Source organism: Mangifera indica, unplaced genomic scaffold, assembly GCF_011075055.1.
Source record: "Mangifera indica cultivar Alphonso unplaced genomic scaffold, CATAS_Mindica_2.1 Un_0068, whole genome shotgun sequence".
Taxonomy (NCBI): Eukaryota; Viridiplantae; Streptophyta; class Magnoliopsida; order Sapindales; family Anacardiaceae; genus Mangifera; species Mangifera indica.
In genome coordinates this window covers 46310-73375 of record NW_025401160.1, presented here as the reverse complement: position 1 = coordinate 73375, position 27066 = coordinate 46310, and the positions used below count along the sequence as shown (strand labels likewise).

Below are 27066 nucleotides of genomic sequence, written 5' to 3'. Positions count from 1 at the left end.
CTTTGATGTTTGAATAGACATTTCGGGTTAAAAAAACACATAGAAAGATGAAATTTTGTTGAATTGCATCTAACACAGGGAAAATTCGGCAATACAGTTAGATTTAACAACTTTGCACTTGGAAAAGTTAAAAAAAAAAGCTTAAAAATATATACTGAAGAATTAAGACATTAGTGTTTTTTTTTTTCGGTAATTAAAGTATATATTAACACAAAAACAATGGGTCATAAAAGATATAGGAACAACGTAGGCTTATCCTTCTCAAGAGATAGCAAAAACAAACTAAAGATTGGCAAATCAACAAAAATAAAGCTATACAGAAAGAGTTTAACTCCTCTAGAATGTCTATCAGAGTTCCTATTAAGATAGAGATCAAAAAGAGGGTTCAACAAGAGCTAACAGCCTCACAAATACCAAAAATATAACTTGTAAATGGTATGCCAGTCGAAATCTAGTACTAGACAAACTCTGAACTACACCCTGGTGAATAGCAAACGAAACAGGCATCAGTCTGATATCATGGCAATTGACATTGCTCAGGGCTTTTGGGAATGAAACCAGGCCGAGCAGATTATAGGTACTGGGAATGATCTTAGGCAGCAGCATGTTTGGAAGATAGCATCTTGAAGGCTTAAGCTTGTAGAGGGTGCCACCTGTGGCTGACAAGGATAAGTGAATCCAGTTGTGGCAGCAACTTAACATAACCAGGCCAGTATGTCACTTGAATGAGCGAGTCTGCAACTGCTGAGAACAATATTTATTCTGGGTGCAACTGAACAGAGATCCCAGCCAGAGCAACCCGTCACAGATTGCAGAAGGTTGCAGCAATGTCCTGTAGCTAAGCTTGAAATCCTGCCCAGAAAGTCACAGCTGGCGATGACAGAACCTGGAAATTGTAAGGGAGTGCAGAAACTGAAATTGTGGTAGTCTCCAGTGATGGGAGAAATCCTGCAGACCTTCCTGCGCAACAAGTCTTCTCCATCCTACAAAAATTGCAACCAGTTCTGAAGGGGAAAGGTTGAGCAGAGGCTGTCCAGTTGCAGAAATATGGTTCCCAGAAGAAATTCGCTGGACAAGCATGCAAGAAAAAATAAGGTAGAATCAGAAGGCCAGCAGCACGATGTTAGGAAGGGAACCTGTTGCAGAAGTTTCCCAGCTTCATCCTACAAAAATTGCAACCAATTGAGACATTAGTGTTGATTGGTATGTCTTTTTATTAAATTAGATTTATACTTAAATAATAGCTCAATTTACTCTTCTCGTCTGCAATGTATAAGAAAAGTGGCTGAAATTTCAATATAAAACTATTTCTCAAACAGAAACAAATGTTACAGTTCAATGAAATGAAAAAGCTAATCAAACAAGTGTGATAAAAATTTACTTTCGTGTACAAACAAGTGTCCAATCACGGGCTTGTATGGGACCATACACGACCGTGTATCACAATATGGAAATCGCACCCTAAGGTTTCTATGTTGTTCCAATCATGCATAAGGCCATTCAACACACATATAGGCCAATACAAGGAATTTTTAAGTCCCTTAAGCAGTTTATTTACTAAAAATCATGTCTTATAACTAATATACATATCACATTAATGACATTATTGAACTGTCAAGCCAAAACACATAATATTTATATATTCAAGAGACTAGGCATCCATATGGCTCATCATAATCGCACATGAAATCAAGTACATCATATGAGTCATCACATTCATGTCTAAACAACTCTAGATCATTGTATAACAGAGAAACTTCAAAGATTTCAAGATCAAATAAGGGAAGCCATTCCACTTATTTGGATTTCGGCAAAAACGCTTCTCTTACACGACTATGGTGATTCCGTTGATCGTTGGCGACTCCACAGGTGATGAAAACACACCTTTTCTCTCTCACACTCTCTGCTTTTTGCGGGTATAAAAGATAATGGAAGAAAGTTAGTGTTATCATGTTTTTTTAAATCTCCAAAACATAATACACGAGCATGTATAAGCTATACACAGTTGTGTGTCTAGTTACATAACTAAGACAACTTCCTATTTCGCTGCGATCACAATCTGATCCACTAATTTGACTTTTTGCTGGCCATACATGGTTGTATATGTCTCTATACACGGACGTGTACCCTTGAAAATCATTAATTACCAAATTTAAAACTAAGAAAAAGATTGAAAAACCCTTAGGCTTACCTGTGTGTGCTATAACTCCAATAATAACTCACAGAAGAAGAGAATGCTGAGTCAATAATGTGACAAATACTCATACTGAAAAAACTATCCCCAATAGTATCAAAATTGAAAGGGGAAGTTCAATATAAATTGGTTGTTGAAACAAAAACAAAGCAATCTGTTTCACTAACATATAAGAAAAATGGAGTGAAATGAGTTAATAAGAGGTATGTTTATATGTAAATCATTGGTCAATATAGATAAAGGATTAGGAATTCTTTTGACAAAAACTCAAACCTGGAAGATAATAACTCAGCTTTAATGGTGATGTAACACTAAGTCAAAGTCTTTTTTAATAAAATGGGACTGTGCCTGAAAAAAAATTAAAAATACTGAGCACTCTGTTTGTTGGTCACTCATATATTCTGTCTATATTCTACACATCAAAATACATGTTTTGATGTTTGTTTAACAGCAAGATGATATCAGGCAAGGAGATGGCTAGCTGTAGGAAGTAGTTTCCTTTTTCATTTGTCGAGAACAATTTCATGGACTCTTCAACTCTTTGAACTTCGAATATGTTAGCCTGACATTGATAGACCAGTGAAACATGTAATGTTAAAACTTCCCCTTATCCAAACTCATAAAATCAATACTTAAGAAGTGGTTACCTAGTGACAACATACAAAGATGGCTACAAGATGCATCATATACCTCCAAGTCAAGTTAGAATGCGGATACAGGGTTCATCACTGAAAGACACAGATTTTCACTTGACAGTTGAAATCCGCAATAAATATGAGATAATATTCCTAATTCCTTTTATTTTTATATGAGTAAACAATCACTTCCTATCAAATTGAAATAATATAATCTATGTAATTATCTTATTTTTGTATAAGTAGAATAGGAATAAATTCACTTGTATTAGGAATCCTTAGATATGGTAAATCTACTTGTAGCACTTCCTCTTTGTCTATGAATATAAAATACCAACAAGAGGAAAGGGCAGAAAAAAAGAGAAAACATCCAAAAGATACTTTGAAAACTCAAGAGATATTCTAGACACACAATATGTCTTCTATAATCATTACTGAAACTCTGACATAACACTTTTCCATAGATAAATAACAAAACCATGCTGGTTGACCCTCTCTTCTTCCGCAGCTCTGCTCTACTCATCTGCTTGATGCCAAAATCCCTCTTTTTGGATCAATTCTTCATTTTTCTGGTGTAAAGAATGTTTAGTGTTTTTTGGAAATTGTGAAAATGTAATCTCTTTGCATGGGATCATGCCTCTTTTTGGAAAGTTTTTTTTAAGCTCAGTTTGGTTTAGTATGAAACCTAAAATTGTCTGGTTTGGTTTGAAAAAATTTCAAACCATTTTTTTCAGTTTGGTTTGAAAAACTTTTTAAACAGCACCACACTGGACTTTTCATGCCCTTATTTGCAAGAGAAGGATAGCAAAAACAAGCTGAAAACTGGCAAATCTACTAAAATGAAGTCATACAGGAAGAGGTCAGCTCTTCTTAAATGCTGATGGGAATCAAATCACAAAAGTCTACGGTCGCTGGCCCAAAAGGAAGATTCCAGGAGTGCAGTCCAACGGGTGTGAATGTTAGCCCAACTGAGAGCAAAAGTAATGACCAAGTGTGTAGGGGTAGTTTGGACAGTTCACCAGAGCAGCTGAAATTAGTTGGAGTTCGCCTCCCAGAATTCAGAGACTAGAATCCTTAATGGTGGGGCCCATTTACAGTTAGTGGGGCTGTGCATATGGTCGGGAGTGCATGCAAAAGGAAGCAGAGAAGATTTTATTCAGTTATTACCATTTGTAGTTAGTGAGTGCTGGTGGAACCAATAGCAAAGAGGACTGTAATGTATTCATTTAGGTTTGCAACAAACTTGGTATCAGAGCCATCGGATGTGGGTTATGGTAACAACAAGAAGGGAAGGGAAAGTTGAGGAATTAGAGAAGCATTACAAGGACTTGGCCAAGAAGGTGGCGACTATGGTTGAAAATTGGTGCAACCTAAAGCGCTCTCAACCTCACGATTTGACAAATAGATGAGAATTTGTATGAGATATGACAGTTGTTGAGGGATATCAAAGGAAAAGAAATTGAAACAGTGCCGACACCCATTATTGGTCATTCACAAGCACCATTCCAACCAGAGACGTGCATTGTCATGGGAAAGAATTTTGACCTAGCCATCCCACAGCCACCACCTCTATTTTCACGTTATGGCCATGTTAATCACGGAAATCAACGAGACCACCACCATCGGAGGATGGAGCTTCCCATGTTTAACAGAGAAAACCCTTGGGGCTGGATAGCCAAGGCAGAGCGATGCTTTCAGATGAACGGGAACGTCTACCGATGGTGATCCTCTGTTTCAAAGTTGAGGCTTTGAGTTGGCTATAATTCCAGGAGTTATGGCAGTCGTTTAGACAATGAAGAGAGTTGGAGGAGTTGTTTCTCTGTCTCGGGTCGATATCAAAACCATATGCCTGATGAGCAAATCATCCTTCATTGGTAGACAAGGACGGTGGCAGAGTATCGAACACGTTTTGAACAACTAGTCGTTATGCTATTGGTGGTGCCCATTGAATGGTTGAGAGGCGCCTTCATGGCTAGCTTGAAGCATCGTATTCGGGCAAAGCTACGACTACTAGCACCAACGAACCTCCAAACTCTGGTGCAAATGGAGGCAAACATTGAACAGCGCAATTGGGCAATACATGGCATGGGGTTGGCTTTTGGGTACAGCTAAAGCAATCCATTTCCAGTCGAGTCAAGGAAATTTTCCATTAAACGCACCACCGGGTTACTTTATACACCCACAGAATACAAACCCAATACCATAACCTCTTCTCTTCCCCAAACCCACAGTTTAATTGGGCTGGTCCACCCCAACCCGTCTGCCATCAGCCGAGCAAACCTACCATCAGCCTGAGCCCACAATCAATACCTATTATATAACCCAATACCGGTCCAGCCCGTTTCTTTGCCTAACCATGTAAGCCTGGTCCAACCCGCTTACCCCACAGATCCCACAACCTAGACCCATATCCCTTATTCAAATCTCACCCAAGCCCAAATACCTAACCCAACCCAAACCTAATCAAATCACCTAAACTTGACCCAAACCCATATCACTTCTTCACCAAATATCACCCACTCTACTCTTTCACCAACCAATTTCAATCCTCCGATGAACTTTACGGCTAATTCGACGACGTCTATAGTGACCAGCCACCCAAAACCACTGACTCCCATTCCTAACCACTCAAACCTATTAGCTCATCCACCAACAACGAACTCCTCATTTGATTCAAACAGGTGACCACCCCCTCCCTCCATTCTGCGTCATCTGTCTCAACCAGAAATCCAAGCCAGAATCATGCAAGGTCTCTGCTTCAACTATGGCGACAAGTACAGTTCCACTAATCAGTGTCAATTCAGACATCTCCAACTCATGCTTTGTGAAAGTGACGAGGCAGAAATTGATGATCTAACTGAAGAAGCAGTAGAGGTACAACAACATAAAGGGAAGGCTATAAAGTTATCTAGACATTTAGTGGCGGGCATCAACTCCCCTAGAAAGATGAAAATGTTGGGAAAATTTTTTGGAAAATCTGTGGTGGTATTGGTCGACTGTGGCACCACTCACAGCTTCCTCTCTCAACAATTGGTTAGGATCTAGCTCTTCTAGTCCAACAGAAGGCTTTTACAGTCACTGTCGGCAACGGTCAGAGCATCAAAGGAGAAGAAATATGCAAGGTAGTACAATTGCATTTGGGTTCTATTCATTTTCTTCAGGATTTCTACGTGTTTCAGCTTGGTAATGTAGATGTAATTCTTGGGGTGGACTGACTATCAACACTAGGAATTGTCCACAGTAATTGACAATCTTTGACTATGTGGTTTGAATGGCATGGCCAGCAAGTGACTCTCCAAGGAGACCCTTCATTAATCGCCAAGGAGACTTCAGTTCATGGATCCTGCAAATCTTTAAAAAATTGTAGCCTTGCTTATTGGGTTAAATTGACATTCACTGTTTCTAAAGAGGACAAACTAGACCAGCCAAAAATTACTACTGTGTTGCAGCATTTCCAGCACCTTTTTGAAAAGCCTACAGGTCTCCCTCCACATCTAGCTCATGACCATGCTATATGGTTAATTGAGCAAGCCATTCCGCCATTCCACCAAGCATTCGACTGTATTGCTATCCCCATCATCAGAAAAATAAGGTAGAGAGGCAAGTGTGAGAAATGTTAAATGTTGGCATCATCCGCCCGAGCATTAGTCCATTCTCTAGCCCGATTCTACTTGTTCAGAATAAAGATCATGGCTAGCACTTTTGCATGGACTACAAGGCCTTTAATAAGCTCATTGTACCAAATAAGTTTCTTATCCCGATTATCGATGAATTATCTAGTGCCACTATTTTTAGTAGATTAGACTTGAAATTTGGATACCATCAGATTTGGATTATTGATAATGATATTGAAAAAAGGGCTTTTCAGACCCACAATGGACATTATGAATTTTTGGTAATGTCATTTGGACTGTCTAATGCGTCGGCCACTTTCTAGGCTTTGATGAATGAGGTCTTCTGAGACCATTTGCGTTGTTTTCTACTAGTATTTTTTTATGATATATTAATTTATAGTAGAGAGCTCTCAAATCACATTAGGCACTTAGATACGACCTTGACCTTGCTTTCAAAGCACCAGTTGGTATTGAATAGAAAAAAATGCTCCTTTGTCGTATCACAATTTTAATATTTATGCCACATTACTTTAGCTACGGGGGTTGCTACAAATCCTAAAAAAATTCAATGTATGGTTGACTGGCCACGCCCTAGAGGTATTAGTGAACTTCGTGAATTTTTGGGCCTCACGTGGTACTATCGTTGGTTCGTTCTCAATTATGGGCAAATAGTTGCTCCCTTTACTCACCTTTTGAAATTCCTTTTTTTGGTTGGAGGAAATCATACAAGCATTCGAGGCTCTTAAAAAAGCTATGACTTTGATCTTGGTGTTAGCAATGCCTAATTTTACTCAACCATTTGTTGTAAAGACAAACGCGTCTGCTACGGGTATTAGAGTAGTTCTCATGCAAGAGGGTCGTCTTATTTCATTTATGAGTTAAGCCTTATCACTCCAAGGTCAAGCAAAATCTATATATGAGCAGGAGTTAATGGCTATAGTTTTAGCCTTATAAAAATGACAGCATTTTCTATTAGGTAAACATTTCATAGTCCACACCGACCAAAAAAGTCTCAAACATTTAATGGAGCAGACAATTATAAGTGGTGACCAATAGCATTGGGTGATAAAATTGTTAGGTTTTGATTTTGAAATCTAGTATCGGTTGGGTGTAAAAAACAGAACTGTAGACACCTTTTTTAAATTACCTACTGACACCAATCTAGCAACTATTTCTACTAGTTCATGGGTTGAGGGTGATATTATGGCTGAGGAGATTCGTTCTGACCAACATTCTCGAGGCATCATTCAAGATTTACTTCAGGACCCAACAAGCCATGCCAATTTCTTATTGAAAAATAGGATCCATTTTTATAAAGGTTGATTTTTGTTCATTCCACCGTCTACTATCCTCCTTGTTGTTTTGTCTGAGTTTCATGCTTCCCCTTCTGATGGGCATTTAGGGTTTTTTTGCACATATAAATGGATTGCAACAGTATTCTCCTGGGTTAGCATGAAAAAAGTCTATTAAGGATTTTGTGGCCAATTGTGAGACTTATCAGAGGAATAAATATCAGGCTATGAGTCTAGCTGAGTTATTGTAGCCTTTACCAATACTTGATAAGGTCTGGGATAACATTTTAATGGATTTCATTGGAGGCCTACCATAGACAGGTCAGGGTGACACTATATTGCTCATAGTTAACAAGTTGACAAACTATGCTCATTTCTTGTTGCTTTTGCACCTTTATACTGCAAAAGATGTGGTTGAGGTATTTGAGAAAGAAATTGTTTGACTCCATAGGTACCCTCACTCTATTATATCAAATCGGGATCATCTATTCATGAGTTAATTTTGGGCTGAGTTGTTTCTTTCTAAGGGACCACCTTAAAGTTTAGTAATGTTTATCACCCCCAAACCGATGGCCAAACTAAGGTTCTTAATCATAGTCTTGAGACTTACCTCCGTTGTTTTTGTGTTCAGCAACCACGTAGTTGGACTAAATGGCTTCCTTGGGTGGAGTATTGGTACAATACTTCCTTTCATAATTCCATAAGCATGACACCTTGTAAAGCATTGTATGGTTGTGACCCTCCCATATAACTTCGATGGGTTTTGCAATATCTAAAATTGATGAGGTGGATACTTTGCTTCAGCAACGTGATGGTATTTTGACAGAGTTAAAAGATCACCTGAATCGCGTCTAAAAACGCATGAAAAGACAAGTAGATCTAAAAAGGAGAGAACTTCAATTTGTCATTGGTGATTAGTATTTCTTAAATTACAATCTTACCGTTTTAAAAAATTGGCCAAACGACCCAATAAGATATTGAGCCCCCAATTTTATGGGTCTTATCAAATTATAGAGAAGATCGGGTCAATCGCATATCACCTGCTATTACCAATAGGTACTAAAATTTACCCCGTCTTCCATGTCTCTTAGGTAAAGAAATTAATAGGTTCCGCAATTCAATCCCAACCATTACCTGAATGCCTCTTTGATGACTTGGAGCTTCAGCTGTAGCCCAAGGCCCTGTTGGGAACCCGATTCCCTAAGAATGGCCATTTGGAGGTTCTTTTGAAATGGCATCTCCTACCTCCTTGTGAAAATTCTTGGGAGGACTACGTAGAGGTTAATGAGCAGATTCCATCTTTTCACCTTGAGGACAAAGTGCAACTTCTTTCTCTTTGGGGAGGGGGGGTGGGTATTGATGGGAATCTAATCACAAAAGTCTACCATCACAGGCCCAAAGGGAAGATTCCAAGAGGCAGTCCAATGGGTGTGAATGTTAGCCTGACTTAGAGCAAAAGTAATGACCAAGTGTGTAGGGGTAGTTTGGACAGTTCACCAGAGCAGCTGAAATTAGTTGAAGTTTCCCTTCCAGAATTCAGAGACAAGAATCCTTAATGGTGGGGTCCATTTACGGTTAGAGGGGCTGTGCATATAATCAGGAGTGCATGCCGAAGGAAGCAGAGAAGATTTTATTCAGTTATTACCATTTGTAGTTAGTGAGAATTTAGGAGAGGGCTGGCTCTCGAAACCCAGCTGTGTTAATTGTTCTTTTACTGTTGCTCTTTATTATTGCTCATGGGCTCATGTTTTCCAGAATGACCTGTTGTTACAGTCTTGGATCATTGCTGTAGCTATTTTTCTCATTATGAACACGGAATGAAATGTCATTGCTGTTCTGTTTCCAATTTCATTACAATCTTGTTCAATCATAAACGATGCTTGGTACATTGAGAGTGAATCTGTATCAGTGACTTATACCTAATTCCTTGTTTGGTTGTGAGAAAATTGGGGCAGTTGATTGGGCTGTTAATTAGGAAGAAATTGGGATTGTTGAACCTGTTGGAAGGAGCTGTGCCTAGAACCTGCTGGAGGAGCTGCTGAGTGCTGCTGGAACCAATAGCAAGGAGGACTGTAATCTATTCATTCAGGTTTGCAACAAATGCCTATCAAAGTTCCTACAGAGATAGAGATAAAAAAGTGGGCCCAACAAGAGTAACAGCTACACAAAGACCAAAAACATAACATGTAAATGATATGCTAGTCCAAATCTAGTGCTATACAAACTCTGAACTACACCCTGGTGAATAGCACACAAAACAGGCATGAGTTTGATATCTCGGCAATTGACATTGCTTAGGGCTTTTGGGAATAAAGCCAGGCCAAGCAGATTATAGGTACTGGAAATGATCTGAGGCAACAGCCTGTTTGGAAGATAGCATCTTGAAGGCTTAAGCTTGTAAAGGGTGCCACCTGTGGCATACAGGGAGAAGTGAATCCAGTTGTAGCAGCAACTTAACATAGCCATGCCAGTATGTCTCTTGAATGAGGGAGTCTGCAGCTGCTGGGAACAAAATTTATTCTGGGTGCAATTGAACAGAGATCCCAGCCAGAGCAACATGTCACAGATTGCAGAAGGTTGCAGCAATGTCGTCTAGCAAAAGCTTGAAATCCTGCACAGAAAGTCGTGGCCGGGGATGGCAGAACCTGGAAAGTATGAGTGCAGAAACTGAAGTGTTGATTTTGTATATATCTTATTAACTTAGATTTATACTGAAATGATATCTCACAAGAATAATGTGACAGTTACTCTTCTCATCTGCAATGTATGAAAAAACTGACTGAAATTTCAATATAAAACTATTTCTGAAACAGAAACAAATGTTACAGTATGATGAAATAAAAAATGCTAATCAAACAAGTATGATAAAAATTTCCTTTCGTGTACAAACAAGTGTCCACCATTTTTAATGAGAGAAGCACAGTTTATCTAATTAGGGAAGTTTTGGCTTAGGGAGCACGGGCATACCTCATTTCTCTCAGCCATTCAAAACAGCGTTCAACATTTAAGCCTTGGAATGTTCTGGTCGAAGAAACTTGGGGCAGTAGTCCTAATCGAGCATTCCACGATTGATTAGACACTCACCTATATAGGCCAACCAAAGTTCAACAAACTCCAATGAAAATTGAACTCTGCATTGTGACAGACAGATGCATAATCGGTTACTATATATATATGTTCAAATTAATAATTAGGAAAATTAAAAAAACAGAATAATTACATAATGGCATTAACAAAGGCTTTCCGAAATCTTAATAGGTGAAAAAACTAACCAGAAGATGGAAAGCAAGCCTCAATAGAATCTCATTGGAGAATTTACTCCACACAAAAGCTGCATAATTTATAAACTGTAAGAGACAACAACTATCAGTATACAAATAAATGTAACATGTGTGGATTTTAAAAGTTTGATTTTTGAATGATCTTTTTAAAAGCCATACCTGCCGTTGATTGGGAAATGTAGCACGTAGCAGTATCCAATTCTATTTTTCCATCTCCCATCATTGTTAGGGAGAAAGAATAACTGCTGAACATAAAAACTGCAAATCTTCCCAAAGACCTCATCCCAGAAGAATAAAGTAAATTAGAAAGCCACAAAGCATTAAACTTCCTCTCTCCACCTAATTCAAAATTAAAGGTGCTAGTTTGGGATGACAACTGAATTTTCCCCAGACATGTAAAAAATACATATATATAATAAAAGGGAGAGCTTACATGGGACATCAAAGCAGAGATCAAACAGGTTACATTGTAATCATATAAAGTGAATCTTCCCCACCCCCGTAACATTAATCATTATCAAGCACAACATTTGAAATGAAGCATTAAATAACTATATAGAATGTCAATTACCAATAACCTGTTTTCTTGTTTCATTGCTTCCTTGAGAGTACAAAGTTTGCCTCAATCTGAAACCAAGAAGGAAATTTCTTCGGAGGCTGTAAAAATAGAAACACACATACATATATTCAACAATTGACCTAATAAAACTTCAATTTCGAAATTTGTTAGTAAACTTTGTAGCAGAATTATTCACAACCAGCAAACTGAAGATACTTGTATGTAAATTTCGAAAAAAAAAAGTTGAAATGATTAAATAATTGAAATAATAAAAAAGATACCAGACAGTAATATAACCAATAATTTGACTTAAACAATGTTTTTCTTAGATTTTAATTAGAATGTAATGAAAACAGAGCCTAATTACTTATTACCTGTGGCTTCTCAGGTGATGGTTATTGCTCATGTTGCACACGGTTACAATCAATCTCGATATAAGGGATGTGAGAGATCTTGGGCCAGTCCTCTCCTGTTTCCTTGTTGTATCGTTCAGTTAGAATAGGACTTTGACTAAAATCCAATCGCTTGAGTGTTGTCCTCTGCAGAAGGTTGTCTGGCAGTGCCTTTAACTTGGGGCACAGTACAATTCTCAAACTAGCAAGGCATGGCATGAATTCCTCCACCTTGCAATCCCACTCTTCCCATTCTCTGGTGTACCAAAATCTGAAATCTTTCAACTTGGGAAAGTGAACACACAATGAAGATGATGATGAGGTCTCACTTTCTATTCCCCAAAAATTGTCATCCACTTTTTTCACACTGGACATTGCCATTAAATCTAGTAATTCCAGGAGTGGCAAATTTCCCAAATGATGCAAATGCTTACAGTTGGAGCAAACGCGAAGCCTTAACACCTTCAGTTTGGTTAAAGTCGTCCAAGTGGAGGGAAATGTGTTGCCTCTGTAGTACCATATCGATAAATCCTCTAAATTTGGTGGCAGTTGCAAGGTTTTAAGTATTAGTTCATCATCATCACCTAATCTCTCCCCTTCTTCACTTTTATCAAATTCCAAATTCAACTGATGGAGTTTTTCCTCATTTTTAAGTACTTCTGTTAGTTTACCATCACTCACATCTGTTAAATTTCCCAACCCTCTTACTGTAAGGCTCCCTTCAAGACGATTCAAATTTTTCAGTCCTTCAAAACTACAGGCTTTGTTATCATGATCACCACCACCTCGTATGACGAATCCACTTAATCTTCGAAGGCCTGTTAATTTCTCAACCCCTTTCGGCATGTAAAGTAGTCCACAACGCAAAGTGTCAAATTCCAAACGCCTTAAATTGACTAATTTTTCAATCCCTTGGGGTAAAGTTTCGACCGAAGGACTCACAAACCTTAAAGTATGTAAATTATATAATTCGCACAAACTTTCAGGAAATTTTATTATTTTTCCAAAAGATTGGTCGCACAATTCAAGATGCCTTAAACGTATCAATTTTCCTATCTCTTTTGGAATTTCTTCAAAATTAAATTTAGCATCCAACTTTAATGCCCGTAAACATGTCAATTCAGTAAATAACCTTGCTAAAACATCACTGGTCAAGCAATTTGTGTCAACATTTCCACATGTAAGTAAGAGACTACGTAACCATTTTAATCTACAAGTAGATTCAAGAAATGAAGTTCCAATTCCATTAAGAGTTAACATTAGATGACGAACTTTGTCGTGAGAAGAGTTTGCAAGTGGGTCTTCAACACCATAGACTTCTACAGATAAACATTCATTGTTACCCAAAAATTGTGCAAAATCATGCACTATATCATGCATTTTATACTTATAAGATCCATTTGCTTGTAGAAGAGATCTCGTCACTAAATAGTCAGAATACTCTTCACCAATTATCTCTACATTCTGATCATCTTTTTCTAACCCAAGATAACCTTGAGCCATCCATAAGTCAATTAATGTTTTTTTAAACATATAATCGTAATCTTTTGGAAATATAGAGCAATATACAAAACACTGCTTCACCATTGGAGGTAAATCATTATAACTCAACATCAAAGGGGTTAAAAGACCCTTTTCAACATTTTCAACCTTCCACAGTTCACTACCTAAAACACGTTGCCATTGCTCTTTAGATTTTTTAAATTGCAACAACCTCCCAATAGTTATTGTAGCAAGAGGTAACCCCTTGCACTTCTTAACTATTTCCCTACCAATCTCTTCTAAATTTTCATACTCATCAGGAGGTCTTTCAGAAAGAGCTAGCTTTCTAAACAATGACCAATTCTCCTCGTCAGATAATTCACTGACATTGATAATATTAATTGAATTCGTTATACGTGCAACTGACTCTTTACGTGTGGTAACTAAAATTTTACTTCCACAAGAACCCTTTTTTAGACAATTATAGAATGGTTCCCATTTCTTGTAATCTTCGGTCCACATATCATCTAAAATAAGCATAAATTTTTTATTCTCAATAGAGTCACAAATACGTTGAAGAAGAGATTCTAGTTCTCCTACATTAGGAGTATGACCTTCAAGAGACTCAATGATTGCTTTGGCAATCCTAAACTCATCAAAAGGTTCTGATACACACACCCATATTCTTTTATCAAAATTGTTCTTCACGTCATTGTTATTGTAGGCAAATTGAGCCAAAGTTGTTTTTCCAATTCCCCCCATCCCTACAAGCGAGATAATATGGAGGTTTTGTTCACTACCCTCACACAATAACTTGCTTACTAAATTATTCTTCTCATTATCTCTGCCATATATATCAGACACATCAATAAAAGAAGTAGTTTGCATTTGCTGACTCTCAGGTTTCTCATTAGCCAAAATCACATTAAGATTATAATCACTTTTCTCTTTGGCTATAACATCTAGCTTTTTATTTATATCAGTTATCTTAACTGCAATGTTGCGACGTAAAACAACTTTTTTTAAACCAAACCAAGGAGATAGAAAGAAGCAACACACCTTCTTCTTAGGAACAAGAGCATTATGATCATGACCTGCCTCAATTCGCAATTTCAGGATTGCAGTATTCCACTCATCCAACACATCGTCCACCTCATAGCATACATCTTTCAGCCGATATAACCATACTCTTACAGCTTCTTCCTTCATTTGTTTTTGCTCTGCATCAACTAGGACAGCTTGAATGGCTCGAAGATTGTGGGTAAGCTTGTCTACTTCCTTTTCAACATCCCCAACAAGGCACACCAGTTTTATGATGAAGCCAGACGTCTTCCGAAAAAGAATTGAACCCAGTTGCTCTAAGGCAAAGGAAACAGTTGCTTCAGCCATGGTATTGATTGATGAAAGGTAAAGTTATCAAATGAGTTTGTGTTTGTGTTTGTGAAAATGCTACCGACCTTTGTTTCAAGTGTTTATAATAAATGGAAGATGAGGAATATTTTAGCTATATATTGGGCAAAGTGAAACCTTGCTTAGATGCTGGTTTAGGTTACATAAAGCTTTTTCCTGGCTATTCTATTTGTCCTTCCTTTGGTTTACCAGAAGTATCTTTAAAGCAAAATAATTGCGGCCCCTTTGACAATTTGACTTGCTTTACTTTGTATTATATAAAGCAAGATTCTGAAGAATGAGTGCAAAGCAAGCAATTGCAGAAAATTAAGAAAACCAGATTCCTGGAAGCAAAATAATAGCTGCCCGTTTTGCAATTTGATTGCTTCTTTTACTTTATTTTTTATAAAGGAAGGTCTTTGATAAAGCAAGATTATGAAGCATAAGTGCAAAGCAACTAATTGCAGAAAATTAAGAAAAGCAGATTCCCGAAAGCAAAATAATTGCTGCTCCTTTCACAATTGCTTTTACCATTTGATTGGTTGTTTTACTTTGTCTTTTATAAAGTAAGGTCTTTAATGAAGCAAGATTATGAAGAATTGAGTGTAAAGCAACTAAATGCAGAAAATTTTGAAGGGCAGATTCTTCCTAGACTCCTCTAGCAAGAATCCAGAAAATTTTTCCTACAGTACAGCCATGCAACTGAAGAAAAATGAAAGTCTGTTACCTAACCTACATCAATTTTGTCTAAGAATGATCATTTAGATTACAAAATTTTAATTTCATCTAACAAAGCATAACACTCAATTTTAGAAAAGATTTTAGTTTCATCCAAAAATGATCATTTTAAGGGTTGAAATATTAATTTCTCCCACAAAAGCTTGACATCCAATTTGTGAAACAAAAATATTTAGGGATTATTTTAATTTTCACTAGAAATGATTATTTTAAGAGGTGAAATTACAAAATATTAATTTCATCTGCCAAAGCTTAACACTCAATTTTAGGGGTCGAAATATTAATTTCGTCCTCAAAAGCTTGACATTCAATTTGAGGAACAAAAAATTTAGGGATGATTCTATTTTAATTTTGACTAGAAATGACTATTTTATGAAATGAAATTCGAAATTCACCCACCAAAGCTTACTACTCAATTTTAACAAATTCTATTATTTTTGAACAAAAAATTTTGTAACCATACACTTTTTTATTCAACTTTTTTTAACTATAGACTTTTTGAGGAATTCTAAATGTATGCATATTTTCTCTTATAACTTATGTATCACTACAAAAATAAAAGGCTTTAACGAGAAAAAAATAAAGGAGATAATAAACATTCGATCGTTACAAATATTATTTTTATGATTTTAATGATAAATTATTTATACTCTAATTAAAACTAAATAAACTTATACCTTTAATAATGAATTTTTTAAACTTCTCACTAAAAAACTTACAATTATATCATTATTAGACTAATATCCAATATGAACATTTATCACTAAATTACTTAAGCTAATTTCTTTTAATTAGTTTCTTTATGACTCTCCTAGAGGTGTACATAAATTGATCCAAACAAAAACTAGAGTGCCTGTTCAAAAATTGTAATTTGGTTTGGTTTGGGTCAAAGAATGGTTCAATTTAAAAAAATTTTTAAAATGGTTAATATTTTTGGATCCATTTTGGGTAAGTAGGAAACCAGACAAAATGGTAAATTATTTTTTAATTTTTTTTAAACAAAACGATGTTTTTTCGTTTTAACAAAACTCCAAAACTTCCTTTAATGTTGCCATTCCACCAATCTTTTCCAATCTAATTAAAATTTTAGACCCATAATCTAGTTTCGTTTTGATAGTTTTAGTTCAACAACAATTCTGTCAAATATGTAACATTAAAGTAAAATAAAAGAAAAAAATTAATTAAAATAAAGGAAGTAAAAAGGTCCGAGAGAAAGGTGTGCAAAAACTGACCCAAACTGTAAAAACGAATTGAACAATTCAAAAATTGCGATTGCTTCGGTTTAGGTTGAAAAAGGGTTTATGATTTATAATCCAATTTAGGCGGGAATGAAATAAAATCAAATTAAAAAATTACGTCAGTTTTTTATTTTATTTAAAAAAAAAGGAAAAATTGTACCGATTTCAAAATAAGGAGCCATTAGATAAAAAGACAGTATCGCAGAATGGAAGTTCACGTCCAAAAAAAATAAAAAGAAAAAAAATAAATTGAAGATAAACACTCATAGTTAGGTTTGGTTTTTATATGGGAACAATTTGGCTGTTGAAATCAAAATCAATGGCGTAATGTTATGAACATGTGGCCACACTCGACATCAAAACATGTGATCACAGAGGCTCCCGTTAGACATTCAACAGTCGGTAGATGGCCTGATGGATACCAAGCATCATTTGTGGTTGGCTCCTTCTCTCACATTACAAACAGGTAAGTCCCCCTTCTTCTTCTTCTTCTTCTTCTTCTTCATCCTCTATCTCTAGTAATTTCTGATAAGAAAATCCACACCGAGCCCTTTCAATTGCATAAAATTGAATTGATTTGCTATTTACTTAATTTTGTATGGAACCAAAAGTTGAATTATCAAATTCAGCTTTAACACAATATTTGAGTTAATAATTCAATAAGCAATGTTATGTGTACACAATTTGGGTATACAGATGATGTGTTATCATATAATTTAATATTACTTTATTTTTAATTTAAAATCTTTTAATTGTATGGTGATACATCATTTATATACCAAAAATATGTACGCATTGTTTTGCTGTAATTTAATTATTTTTTTACCTAATAATTTCTTAACATGATACTAAAGCTAATGATATTTAATTTATCTCGAGTTTGAATCTACATCTCAATTCACTCAATCACATCTCTCCGTTTCATTGTTCTAGTTCGGCATTTGTGAAGTTGTTTCTGAACACTTTTCATTCAAAATAAGAGTATATATATTGTGCTTCAAATCTTAATTCATATAGAATTTAATATCAGATCTATGAAATTGGCATTTTGGTTTTACAAGTTTCACTTGGACATGAATGCAGGTCCAACATTGTAATTTTATTTGTTATTAGGAAGTGATAATTAAAGAGAGTTCAATATCAAAATGTATCTATACTGGTTGAATTGTGAAATTTACCAAATTATTCTTTCAATTTAGAGGAAATAATTGTGTAGTCTATGATGATTTGATTTTGAGCCATGTAATTGTTTTGTAATGGAAATAGATTTTCATGAGGGCATGACCTTTGGTGCAAAGGAAGTTTTCATTTCATTGTATTAAGACCATTTTTGCCATTTATAACTTTTCCCTTCTTAAACTGCAGAAATCTCAAAGTTTTGAGTCTTCAAGGGAATTGGTGAAGCTTACGTATCTGCAAGAAATGTAAGAATATTTTATCCTATCTTAACAACACTTCTTGGAAAGGTGGTGGTGCTATATGTCTTTGGCATGAGATCTTTATATAATAGTAGGAGTTTTCCCACCTAAGGTTTGACCCAACAACATTTTTTCATAACTAGTCCCTTCTGCATCAACTAGTCCACGGCAATCAACCATGCAGAGCTGCCCACTTGAAGACTTCCAAAGTCCCTCAGCAGCAATGGTCAAGTTGCTAACTCCATATCTCCATGCAGCATTACGCCTATTTTCCAATGGAGGGACAGCTCGAAATACTGCAGCAACCTTTGCTGAGCTAGCATTTCCCTATCCATTTGTTTGTTGACACCTAAGATTCTGAATTAAAATTGTGACATCTTTAAAGCTTCAATCTGTTGCCTGAATTGCTTTGTCTGAACCAACCAAATGTTCCCAGCTTACGACAAAAACTTGTTGACTTTAATTCAGAATATAATTTAATATAAACACAAATAGAATATAGAATACTAACTTTTATAACTAAACTGAACACAGAATTAATAATTAGAGATATAGAAAAACTTGTTTGAATCATATCTCTAAAACCAAAGATCTTCAGAAACTACTTGAAACTTGGAAATTTGTTATGACAGGTCTTCCACTCTATAAACATCTCTATCACGGCTTTGAATGGGTAAACGTATCAAAATTAAGTTTTGGAGTAGAGCGTAACCTATTTATAAGAAATTATCTAGAGCCTCTTATTAAAGGTCTAATAATTGAAAGCTCACACTAAACTGTCGACCCAAATCAATAACTTTTAGGGTGCGTTTGGTTAAAGGATTTTAAGATTACCTTAGTAATCTATCTTTTATTCCCTTGTTTGGTTTGTTAGTAATAAAATATTACAGTAATCTTCTATTACCAATGCTGACGTGGCAGGTAATATAGGTGGTAATCTGATTACCACCTTCACCTTAAGTATTTAAAGATTACTGGGGTAATCTTGAGTTTATTATAAAAAAATTATTATTTATTAATTTTTTGAGATAAAAATAAATTTATTTTTAATTAATATGACAAATAATATAAAAAATATTTTAAAATAATTATATTTAAGGGCATTTAAGTAAAATATTTTACTAGTAATCTTTTATTACCTTTAACCAAACACAATAATTATTTATACCTATCAAATTTTATCAAACATAGTAATCATCTATACCCAGTAATCTTCTAAGTAATCTATCTTCAAGGTAATCTTTCTATTTTAGTAATCAAACATTACCCAAACCAAACGCCCCCTTAAATGTCTTTGACATGTTTTTATTGATCACTCAATCCATCTGTAAACTGACATTAAACAATCTAATTACCCAATTTTATAAAAGCAAAACTATAATTAATACTAGCCTACACTAGGAAATTTCTAACAAAACTGGCTGTGCCATTGCATTTCCAATTTGGCACGACGGTGGGAGCTCCTATGCTACCAAAAGCTCCTCCAGTAGTAATCTGCTCTAAAACTTCACAAAACCCACCACTCCCTTTATAGATATCAACGCCGCTCTTCAAGAAGGTATCTTGGTACGGATACGGGTTACATGCCTCTGAAACAATCTTCACTGCACCAAAGTCATAGTGTGGTGCTGAGAAGATTGGGACTCCCTAGACGAAGATTGTGCCAAATTGGGACAAAATGTGAATTTTGTCGAAGCACTTCTGATTTCACTTTGGGTTTAAACTGCTCATCTCCCCTCGTATTACCCTATTTGTAAGCGTGAAAGTCATAAGGGAATTAAGCACAAGCAAAATTTGATCATCTTGCAAAAGTGGTGGTTGGTAATAGTTCTGATCAGAGCCCTTCATCCATTCCCATGGATTATTTGAATCAGACTCCCTAGACGGTATCATTGCAGTTCCCAACAAACAAAAAACCCTTTCACCACCATTTTTCTTCGTTTCAGTATATTTCCCTGGAAACGGCATTGAAATTTGAGTATGATTAGGCCATACCTGAAATTGAGGGCCCCCCCATCATAAGGTTTCTCAGAAAATGAATAATCTAGTGTTGTACCAATAAGCAAGTCCCCGCTTACACCAACAAATTTCTTCGAACGATGCTTAAGATCAACGTCTGTAACCCAGAAAGAAACCAGTTTCAAAGGGGTTCGTGACGAATTCTTTGGGATGTCTCTATCATCAAATGGCATTATTGGGGCATCACTCACCTCCTGCTCCCAATCACCACTCTTGTCTTTGATACTATAAAACCTGCCATCATCAAGCTTCAATTCACTAGCAGAAGATAGAACAAAACCACATTTCTTCTTCACTTCATCAATCCTATCATAGTTGTAGGTCAAACTTTCAGTTTTATACTCGGCGACGGTGCTCACATCTTGGAAGCATCCACCACTGAACCCAAAAACAAATGATCCATACACAATACAAACAAAAATAACCAACAATACACAATTCATAATTCCAAAATCTCGATATTCAAAATTATTCTTTCAAAATCTCTCACTTACCCACTACCTAAAAGCCCCAAAACTCCAACACCCAAATACTCTTAACACAATGTAGAAAAAATCAAAGTTGCAGTTTTGACTCTCACCCACAACTTTACCGGAAATTTTCTCTTCAAAATATCATAATGAAACTAAAGCTGCAGTTTGGCGGGTACAATACAATTGAATACTAATCTGAAACTGGTTTGCTCTTGGTATCTTGTTCCAAAGATTTCAGTTAAATTTTAATGCCCACAAGTTGAAAGTTTGGATGTTGCGAGTTAAAGAGAGAGTGCATTGAGTGGAGTTGACGAAGTTTGGATCTTTAGTTGAGAGAGGGTCGAGTCAAGTTGAAGTCCTTATCAAACTTCACAGATTTCTTTTGGTAAACTAGTCGTTAAATATTTTGACATTAATTTTTTATTTCTTTTTTAAATATATTTTGATGTTTTATCACTTGACCCATGGATCAAGGCCCGCAAGTAAAACGGACCACATCAGGGCCTCACTAGTCACTACGAAGGAACCCATCCAATTTTAAAAATTATATTTCCCTAGGTGGGCCTACAAAAAACTCAGATGGGCATAACTTGCCATACGTGGGCTGTTATGGGTCTTAAGATTCGATAAGCTTTGACGCAACACGACACATAGTTTCGACACATAGTACACTGAGCCTTGATAAGCTCGATCGAGGATAACCTGACATGATGTTATAGTGATGGTCAAATTAGAGGGCGGGCTATTTGGTCATGTAATGATTCAGACAAAGGAAGTTAATAAGGGAAATTATAGTCTTAGTGTTATTCGAACAGTTGGATCAAACATTTCTTGGTTAAAATAACACATAGAAATGTGAAATCTTATTAGTCTATATTTGATCTAGTTCAATTTCGACAATTAATCTGGATTTAGCAAAAATTGTATTATGGTGGATGCAATCTCATTAAACCCAATTTGTATTTTCATTTTTTGTTTTATCAAAATTTTGAAAGTATTAAATGATTATTACTCCATTGTATAATTTATTTATTTATTCATTTTTTAATGATTTAAGTTTTTAATACGAATATGTAATTTAAGCATTCATACCGTGGGAAGATAGTTTGGGTGGGAAAAGTATTCGATTGAAAAAGGAGAAAAGTTACAATCATTCAATTTAGGACGTATAACGGTTTATTGTAATTTATTTTAACAAAAATTTGATAAACTGGTTGAAAATGATTTCGGATTTTGAAATTAAAATTTAATTATTAAAAAAAAGAGAAAAAAAACTATTTTTTTATGAAATAAAAAAAAATCAAATTTTAAAACTAAGTCTAAACGAAAATTTAAAAAAATTTTAAAAAAAATTTGAAGAATTCAGGCATTAGGGTTGACTTTCTTGCCTAATGTCATTGGCCTTGGTCTGCTTAAGGTAACTAGATTGAAGCTAATCCAAGCTAAAGTTTAGGCAATCAAATCTAGGAGTAAAATATGTGAAAGGTACAAAGCTAAAGACTGACTTAAAACAATCAAACAATAATTAAGAAATAACTGCAATTAAAATGAAAAACAACAATAGCAGCATTCCAGCAACAACAACATTTCAGCAGCAGCGGCAAGATATTCTTCATGCAGCCACATATCAGGTCCTCTAGCTTAATTCTAAGGCATAATTCCAGGATTTGCATTATTCTCAGTATTAACCATGAATTTGTCCTGCATGAAAAAAAGTTTAACCAGTCACACAACGTTGTGATGTACTTCCAAATTCAACATCCACAAAACAATGTTGGATTGAAATCAAGAAAACAAACTTACACTTAAATGGTGCAAAAATGATAGATATTCTTTTCTATTTTTGCATGATATGAATCTTTTGAAGATGAAATCTGAAGCCTAGGTGAAGGAGAATCAAATTACTTTTGTATTATACTTCGCCTTTCAGTTTGATTCTAAAAGAAAATCAAGGTCTGCTAAACTTGCTCCACTACATCACCGGAAAAGGCAAGAAAACAAACCAGAAGATGGAAAACAAAGCATTAAACTTCATTTCTCCACCTAATTCAAAATTAAGTGTGTTAGTTTGGGATGACAATTAAATTTTCCAAAGACTTATCTCAAAGAACACATACAAATTAAAGCAGAGATCTCAAAGAATAATAAAAGGGAGAGCTTACATGGAAAATTAAAGCAGAGATCAAACAGGTTACTTTGTCACCATTTGAAGTGAATCTTCCCCTCCCCTGCAACATATAAAGTACAACATTTGAAATGAAGCATTACAGAAGTATATAGAATATCAATTACCAATAACCTGTTTTCTTGTTTCATTGCATCCTTGGGATTACCAAATTAGCCTCAGTCTGAAAGCAGAATGGAAACTTCTTCAAAGGCCGTAAAAATTGAAACATGTGTATATGTATTCAACAATTGAGCACATTGAACTTCTATTTCGAAATTTGTGAGTAACTTTGTAGGAGAATTATTCATACCCAGCAAACTTTGAATACTCGTAAGTATTTATAAATAAATAAATAAAGAAGTTGAAGTGATTAAATATTAAACTTGAAAAAATAAGAAAGATACCAGCCAGTAACATAACAAATAATTTGACTTTAACGATGTTTTTCTTAGATTATAATTAAAATATAATGAAAACAGAGCCTAATTACTTATTACCTATGGCTTCCGGGGTGTTGGTTATTGTTCACTTTGCACAAGATGACAACTGATGAAAACAGAGCCTAATAACATGTTAAACATTGCAAGAAAATTTGTCAACAGTTTCCCAGATTGAGTCTGGGTAACAATGAAGTCTCAAGAAATCTCTCCAGTTGGCCACCTTTTCGGTCTTAACATTAAAACTAGTGGAGAGTCTAGTGGTTTTAGAAGAATCATCAGAGTAACTCTTCAACCTCTCACTCTCTGGCAGTTTGAAAAATTTTCTTGCAATGTTTAACATGTTATTGATCATTTCCCCTGAAATTCCGTGGTTCTTCACCTAGTGGGACAGGTGTATATATATACATAGATTAAGAATTAGTCAAGTTAAAAGATTATTGTAAATAATAAAGAATAAACCTGAAAGAAACCCTCGTGTTGGCATGCTAAACCAATCTGTTCGATGATTTCAGAGTGGCAGGGGCCGTCAAGACCATCAAGGTCGATAAGAGGAACAGAAGAAGCATCTGATACTTGGACTTGTGTGAGATTTGGACGCTCATTGATGGGTCTGATATAATTAGAGGGAACATTTTGAACAGTGGATGCAAAGTCAGAGGGTAGGAGCTTGGTAGAAGTGGTAGGTGTGGCCATATGGATGATGAATTGAAGATGGTGGGTTAGAATCAGATAGTGTTGAATTTATAGGAATTAGGAAAACAAATTGCAGAATGAAAGAGGAGGGAGGACAAGGTAGCAGGAATTGCCGACTGAAAATTGTGCTGGACGATAGATATCAATGTCAGCTCCAACTGAGTGTGCCCTTAGAATTGACAAAATAATTGCTACTGTTGTGTTCAAAAATCTCAATCTGGGAGTGGGAAACTGTGAATAGAGATTGCATATGTACGCATATTCAACGAATTTAACAATTAAATAAAGCGTACGTGATTGAACAGTTCATGCTTATTCTAGATGTAGAAATTAAATAATTGGTATAGTTTGAGCATTCGCCATCAAAGCAACATCTGCAAGTTACGTCACATGATAACGATGATGAAAAAGAATCAAGGAATAGTAGGTTAATTCTGACGCTTTCTTTCTGCAAAACTTGTGATTGTGCAGTAATATTAAAAAAAAAAAATCCTTGGTATGGTATGTATGATTCTGTCAGTTTAAATGGATTAAGTTTTTTCGTACTATAAGTCACATGTTGATTTATATGTGTTTCTATTTTATATTCAATAATACTATTTACACAAACAATAATATATTATTATGTAAATAAATATTATTTTATCTTTAATTTTTAACCATTTAATCATATGATGACACGTAATTGTTTGTGTATATAACACTACTCTTTTATATTTATACTGAAATAACAACTCACAAGAATAAACAAAGTGATTGACATTTCAATAGTAATATATACTTCTCAAACTGAAATAAATGTTACAGATCAACAGAATAAAAGAAGCTCATCAAAATCATCGAACAAGAATGTGAAATTTCTACTTTCTTGCATACAAACAAGTGTCCACCATTGTTAATGAGAGAATTAGGTAAGTTTTAGCCCATGAACTATGGACATATCTCTGCCATTCAAAACACCTATCAACATTGAAGCCTCGGAATGTTTTGGTAGAAGAAACTTGGGGCAGTAGTCCTAATGGAGCATCCCTCCATTGATCAGTCACTCATCTATTTAGGCCAACCAAAGTTCAACAAATTAACTCCCATGAAAATTAAACTCTGCATTGTGGTAGACAGGAGCATAACCAGTCACTATCAATAAATGTTCAAAATCATAATTAGCAAACATAAACAACAGGACAATTACATGACGGCGTTAACAAAAGGCTTTCCGAAATCTTATTAGGCAACGAAATTAAACAGAAGATGGAAAGCAAGCCTCAATAGAATCTCATTGGAGAAATATACATTACACAAAAGCTGCATAATTTATAAACTGTAAGAGACAAGAACTATCAGTATACAAATAAGTGTAACGTGTGGATTTTAAAAGTTTGCTTTTTGAATGATCTTTTTAAAAGCCATACCTGCCATTGATTGGGAAAGGCATCACGTGGCAGTATCCAATTCTATTTTTTCATCTCCTATCATTGTTGGGGAGAAACAATAACTAATGAACATAATTCCCAAAGACCTTATCCCAGAAGAATAAAGTAAATTAGAAAGCCACAAAACATTAAACTTCCTTTCTCCACCTAATTCAAATTAAGGGTGCTAGTTTGGGATGACAATTTAACTTTCCAAAGACTCTATTTTCTCAAGAAATACATATATATAATAACAGGGAGAGCTTACATGGAAAATCAAAGCAGAGATCAGAAAAGTTACATTGTAACCCTTTGCAGTGAATCCTGCCCCCCCACTGCCCTGTAAGAATAATCATTATTAATTACAACATTAGAAATGAACTATTAAAGAAGTATATAGAGTATCAATTACCAATAACCTGTTTCTTGTTTCATTGCATCATGGGGGTACCGAAAGAACCAAAATCTGAAACCAGAAACACACACACATCCGTCTTCAGAGGCAGTAAAAATAAAAACACACGCACATATATATTCAACAATTGATTGATTTTGTCCAAACTTTTATTGCCTCCAAACTCTTTGATGAGTTGATGTAGCTCCTAGCTGTATCCAAATTTAGCCCTTCATAGACCTGGAAACAATTGGAAAAATTAGGAGTAACACTATGGAAGGCTATAGTATCAAGCAAGAATTCTCTAGTACATTAGACATAAAAGTTTCTTGTGAAGTTGAAAAGCCTGGCAAAACTTTTCTGCATCAGCTGAACTTACCTATAAAACACAAGCAGCAGCAAAGTGAAAAATCGCAAAAGCAAAATTTGCTCAATTTACTAAAGGATCAGAGGGGTGTGGAAGCATGAAAAAGATAAACTTCCTGCAAAAATGAGGGACAAGAATCAATATGAAATCCATACAAACTCAATAATACCTAGTGCAGAATCAATAACCCTGAATTCAATCAATAGTACAAAAGCAATACAAAACAAACATTTAAGATTTCAATCAATAATTCAGAATAAATACCCCATGAATTTAATCAATAATAACAATTCAATACGACATCCCAAATCTGAGAACTATCCTAACACTGCATGGACAGAACAATTTGAACAGATTTCAGGCTGGAATATTTATCAAAATGACTAACCGTTGTCAGTACTCGTCAATCGTCGGCGGAAGTCATCACTGTTATCATCACGGTCGCGACAAATTTTGTCGTCAATAAATCGGCAGGAAGAGTCTAAGAACAGAAAAAGTTCTCTTTGGTGGAGTCGAACTTGAAGATGGGATCATGGGTGGAGGTGTGTTTGTGCATGGTCGGGGAAGGAAGAATCGAATGAAAGTTGAAGAACGGAAGAGAATAAACTTTCTGGTCGGTGTGTTACAGCGCAGTTAGCTAGGAAAAATTTTTTAAACTCAACCAGAATGTATAACCACAAACTGGCAAAGAGCAGCCGGTCTAGTCGCGGCTGAGGTTTAGTCTTGGTCAGGGTTCATGAACCAATGATTTCGGTTTAACACCATCAATTTATGGTTTAAAAAAATAAAAACTTTAAACCAAAATCATAATAGAATGGTTTATAACCAGTTTGAAATCGACAGTTTCGGTTCATGACCTAGGTTTGAAACTG

At 35.5% G+C, this 27066-nt stretch overlaps 1 protein-coding gene across 30 annotated transcripts; it reads right to left on the bottom strand.

The window, feature by feature from the left end:
• Positions 1 to 9784: 9784 nt before the first annotated feature.
• On the bottom strand, positions 9785 to 26881 carry LOC123207286 (putative disease resistance protein RGA4). Of its 30 annotated transcripts, XR_006500289.1 has the most exons (9): positions 26583 to 26881; positions 26207 to 26309; positions 25996 to 26067; positions 25853 to 25899; positions 25702 to 25773; positions 25434 to 25540; positions 11008 to 11082; positions 10703 to 10866; positions 9785 to 10380 (listed from the first exon to the last, which is right to left on the bottom strand). XR_006500289.1 is itself a non-coding variant. In XM_044624642.1 (5 exons), exon 1 carries the CDS (start codon positions 14836 to 14838, stop codon positions 11971 to 11973), a length of 2868 nt encoding a protein of 955 aa, XP_044480577.1. In that variant the 5' UTR covers positions 14839 to 15008; the 3' UTR covers positions 9785 to 10380; positions 10703 to 10866; positions 11008 to 11082; positions 11176 to 11673; positions 11950 to 11970. The 30 variants fall into 30 exon arrangements, 5 of the variants coding, with proteins under 5 accessions (XP_044480577.1, XP_044480579.1, XP_044480581.1 ...); XR_006500291.1 differs by lacking the exons at positions 9785 to 10380; positions 10703 to 10866; positions 11008 to 11082 and adding exons at positions 24771 to 25125; positions 25214 to 25342 and having other exon boundaries at positions 26583 to 26876; XR_006500292.1 differs by lacking the exons at positions 9785 to 10380; positions 10703 to 10866; positions 11008 to 11082 and adding exons at positions 24771 to 25125; positions 25214 to 25326 and having other exon boundaries at positions 26583 to 26876.
• Between the last annotated feature and the right edge of the window lie 185 nt (positions 26882 to 27066).